The sequence below is a fragment of the Penaeus japonicus genome, unplaced genomic scaffold, assembly GCF_977035675.1.
Source record: "Penaeus japonicus unplaced genomic scaffold, GWHDUDI00000001_assembly GWHDUDI00000023, whole genome shotgun sequence".
NCBI classification, from domain to species: Eukaryota; Metazoa; Arthropoda; class Malacostraca; order Decapoda; family Penaeidae; genus Penaeus; species Penaeus japonicus.
The window spans coordinates 18,419,778-18,424,777 of record NW_028234425.1 but is presented as its reverse complement, the minus strand read 5'-3'; the positions used below and the strand labels follow the sequence as shown (position 1 = coordinate 18,424,777).

At 30.3% G+C, this 5,000-nt stretch overlaps 2 protein-coding genes across 5 annotated transcripts in view; one reads left to right on the top strand and one right to left on the bottom strand.

Moving 5' to 3' along the window:
* Positions 1-4,144, top strand: part of LOC122266218 (uncharacterized) — a 13,036-nt gene extending 8,892 nt beyond the window's left edge. The window contains exon 3 of the mRNA XM_086550182.1: positions 4,121-4,144. The gene's annotated coding sequence lies outside the window, so the exon portion shown is untranslated. The remainder of the gene's footprint in view (positions 1-4,120) is intronic.
* LOC122266217 (substance-K receptor) overlaps positions 1-5,000 on the bottom strand; it is a 10,552-nt gene that overhangs the window by 5,038 nt on the left and 514 nt on the right. For 2 of the 4 annotated variants that reach the window (XM_086550179.1, XM_086550180.1), the window contains exon 2: positions 4,102-4,702. In XM_086550179.1, coding sequence (XP_086406305.1) covers positions 4,102-4,492 — 391 coding nt within the window. In that variant the 5' untranslated portion in view covers positions 4,493-4,702. Of the gene's footprint in view, positions 1-4,101; positions 4,703-4,956 lie in introns of all 4 variants that reach the window. The other 2 variants (XM_086550181.1, XM_043035835.2) reach the window with 2 other exon arrangements.

Here is a 5,000-nt window from a genome sequence, read left to right as displayed (position 1 = left end):
GGAGATAGAGGTGAGAGGGGAAGAAAGAGGGGAGGAGAAGAGAGGTGAGGGGGAAAGGGGGAGGAAGAGGAAGGGAGTGATTAGGAGGAAGGAGGTGAGAAGAGGAGGAGGGAGTAGGTAAGGGAGAAGGGAAGATGGAGTTGAGGGTAGGAAGGAGAAAAGGAGAACGAAGGTTTCGGGAGAAGCGGGGGAAGAGGAGGAGTATGAAGGAGGGGGGGGGGAAGAAGAGGAAAAGAAGATAGGCGAGGGAAACGAGGTGGGGAGGTGAGGAAGACAGGGGAGGAGCAGTAGAAGAGAAAATGAAGGAGAGAAGTGAGTACAGGAAGATGAGGAAGATGCCGGTGGCCAGAGATGACACTCATCTATGGGAAGCTGGAGAAGGAGAAGGAGAAAGGGGAATGAACCGGGTGAAAGAAGAGGAGGAGATAGAAGAAGAGGGAAGTGACAGGAAGATGTTGAAGGAGAAAGAGCAGGCGGAAGAAGGGAAGAATGAAAACACAGTAAGAAGATGAAGGAGGAGGAAAAAGAGGAAGAGCAAGAAGGGGAAGAGTGAAGACACAGGAAGAAGATAAAGGAGGAGGAGGAGGAGGAAGAGGAAAAGGGACAAGGGAAGAAAGAGGAAGAAGGTAAAGGAGGAGGAGAAGGAAAAGGAAAAGGGATGAGGCAAGAAAGAGGAAGAAAATAAAGGAGGAGGAGAAGGAAAAGGAAAAGGGATGAGGCAAGAAAGAGGAAGATGATAAACTATGAGGAAGAGAATATGATCTTTGGTTATGATCATAATGAAAATAACGATGATTGTCATAATAACGATAATAACGATGATAAAAAGGAAGAATATAATGATAGTAATGCCAACAGAAGCGATAATGATAAAGGCAGCTATAATGAGAATAATAATGATGATGGTGATAATGTTGATAACAATAATGATGATAACAAAAACAGTTACAACAATAACGATAACAATATTGATGATAATGATAATGATTAAAAGACTAATAATGATAATGATAACAATAAGGACAATAACAATGAAAAGGAGCAGGAAATTATTATGATAATATTAATACAAATAATAATAGTAATAAGATAACAATAAAGCAATGATAAGAATTATAATAAAAGGATATTGATAAGATAATGATGATAATAACGAAGATAAAAATGATAATGATAGCATTAATCATGATGATAACAAAAATTATGATAACAATCATGATAGTAATGCTTATAATGATAGTAATAATTTTGATAATAATAATGATGACAATGGTAACCATGACAACAAAAACAATAATAAGGAATATCAAAATTATAAGGATAATAACAGTTGTAATATCATTATACTGAGGATGATAATAATATTGATAAAAATAAGATAATGAAAATAACAAAATAATACAATGATAGAAAAATTATCATTATCATTAGCATCATTATCGTTATCGTTATCATCACTACTATCATTATCATCCTTTTAATATCATTATTATCATCGTTATCATTTTTTAAGTTAAGATCATTGTTATTATCATCATCATTATTATTATTATCATTATTATCATCATTATCATTTTTGAAATTAAGATCATTGTTATTATCATTATCATTATTATTATTATCATTATTATCATTATCATTATAAATGTTACCATTTTCATTACCATTGTTATCATTATCATCATTGTTGCCATTATCTTTATCATCCTTGTTATCATTATTATTATAATCATTATGATAATTACAACAACAATAATAATAATAATGATGACATTGATGATAATGATAATGATAACAATAATAATGATAATGGTGATGATAATGATAATGATGATAACAGCCATGATTGAAAAAAATATATGAAAGTTGAAGTTGTAGTAATAATAATAATAGTAATAATAATAATGAGAAGAATGATGTTGATAAAGCTAATAATTCAAATGATAATAATAATGATAACAATAATAACAAGAACGATAATGACAATAACAATGATAAAAATACTAATAACAGTATGAATGACAATAATTATAGGAATTAATAATAATAATAACAATGATAATGATAATGATCTTGATATTGATAATGACGATAATAGTAATAGTAATAGAAATAATAATAGGGATGAAAAATAACGATAATAGAAATGAGTGTAATGATAGTGATAGAAGTAATAATGATAATAACAATGATAATGGTAACTGCAATGATAGCAAAAACAATGACAATGATAAGAAGGATGAAAATAATGATGATAATAATGATAATGATGATGATAATGATAATGATGATGATAATGATAACGATTATGATAATGATAATGATGATGATAATGATAATTATAATAATGATAATAATGATGATGATAATGATGATGATAATAATGATAATGATAATAATGATAATAAGCTCCGTGGCACCGGGCTCCGTGATGGAACTAGAATATGTAAATTAGCAAACTGAACAAAAATATCATAAGAAAAATATAAACTACCTGTTTAAATGACCCAACAGATGGTAACATAGTGTAGTATGAAGTGTCATGTTATTTACGTTTATACTGTACTTATGTTGATTGTTATCGTGTGTGTGTGTATGTGTGTGTGTGCGTGTGTGTGTGTATGTGTGTGTGTGTGTGTGTGTGTGTCTCGTTGATTTAAAGTGACATTTTTCCCAACCATAAAGCATCAATCTATTGATGACAAGACCACTATAATGATGATAATGATAATAAAGGTGACATATTTTTTAATTATTATTATGCTTGTTGTTATTATCATCATTTTATTGTGATGATTATTGCTATTATCACTCTTGTTTCTATTGCCATCATCATCGTTATCATTATTATCAAAATCATTATCATTATTACGAATAGTATCATCATCATCATGATTATTATTGTTATTACTATCATAACGGTAATCATTATTATTACTGCAACTATCATCATTATCATCATTAACATTATGATATTATGATTATCTTTATTGCAATTACTATCATTATTTTCCTTACTACCACTATCATCATTGCCATTATCATCATCACTATCATTATCATTATTACCATTATGATGCTAATAGATCGTTTAAATGAAAACGATCATGATAATCGTGACAATAGTGATGAAAAATGTAATGATAGCTATAAGACTAATAGTGATAACAATGATAATAATTATAAGGATAACAGTAATGATATTGATGATAGTAATGATAATAATAACAGCGATAATATCAATAATGATAATGATAATAATGACAATGATGATGGTAACAATAATAATAATGATAATAACAATAATAACAATAATAATAATAATAATAATAATAATGGTGATGCCAATAACAAAAATAACATTGTAATATTAATCTTCCTGATAGTAGTAATGGTAATGAAAATTATATTGATAATAATAAGGGTAATGATAAGAACAATTATGATAATGATTTGATGATAATAGTGATAATGATACTAATAATGATAGTAATAACAATAATGATAATAATAATGATAACGATAATTATTATCACCATTGTCATTATAATTATTATCATTATCAGCATCATTAGAATGATAATAACATTAAAAATAATGATAGTAACGATGATTATGATAATGATAAGATTGAGAATAAGAATGGTAATAATAAGGAGAGATAAAAATCATAAGAATAATAAGGAGAGAGAAAAATTATAGAAATAAAAACAATGATTATATTGATAATAATAACAATGATAGTAATGACAATAAGAAGAAGAATAGCCTTGATAATAACAATAATAATAAGAAGAATGAATAATGATGATGATAACAATAACAATAATATCTATGATAATAGTAATGATAATGATGGTGATAATAATGATAGCAATAACAGTAATGATATTATTGATAATAATTATGATGTTAGCCTTTATTCATGATGATTTTAATGATAATGATAATAATGAATATAATGATAACAGGTAATGACAATAATAATGACGATAATGATAATGATAGTGATAAAAATCCCCATCACCGTCATCATCATCATCATCACGATAACAACAACAGTGCAACAATAGTAACACCGTACAACATACGACAACTCACTCTGTATATACCCCTCGAGGTGACACCACGTCTCGCCCAGCACCCACAGCGGATGCGTGTCCCGGATGGTGAAGGGGATCGGCCCCGCCAGTGAAGTGATGAGGTCCGCTATCGACATGTTAAGGATGAAGTGATTGACAGACGTCCTGAGGAGCAGTTTGTTCTTCAGCAGAAGGATGATAATGCAGAGGTTTCCCGAAGCCCCTACGAGCATGATTAGGGAGGCGAAGGTGTACCTGACGCCGAGTTCCCATGGTTCGGGGTAGGTGAGGTTTGTCCGCTCCGTGAAGTTGAAGTCTCCGAAGCAAATGGTTTTGTTGTCACTGTAGATGCAACACGTTTCATTGCAGCTGAGTTTGGTGATGTCTTCGGTTAGATTGGGGGTTCCCATCGTGTTTGGAAGGGGGTGTCACGGTTCTGGCACCACAAACATTTCTCGAACTACAAATATATACTGTTTTTTTATTTTTATTTTGTTTTTTTGTCTATTTTGGATTGTGATTTCTCTTTTTTTAGTTCCTAGGTCCACGTTGGTACTCGCGCCATCTTTCTTCGTTTGTCAGGAAAGCAGTCTAGTATCACAAATGTTCCTGTCTTCTGTCTTTGTCAAATGTATATAAAAAATAAAATTCTGTGAAGTTGTTTTGTGTGAATCACGTGATATAGTGCAAGTGGTTTCATACATTTATTTTAGCATAACATAAAATGATTACGATTATCATGACAAGGATAATCATAGCATTAATTATAAAAATAATGATATTGATAATAATAATTAGGATAATAAGAATAATAACAGTTATAATAATAATTAAAATGATAATAGTAACAATAATGCAGTCATAAGTTGATTACTTTCCACTGTGGCGCAAGCTCTTCCCAAAGCCGATTTGGAACCG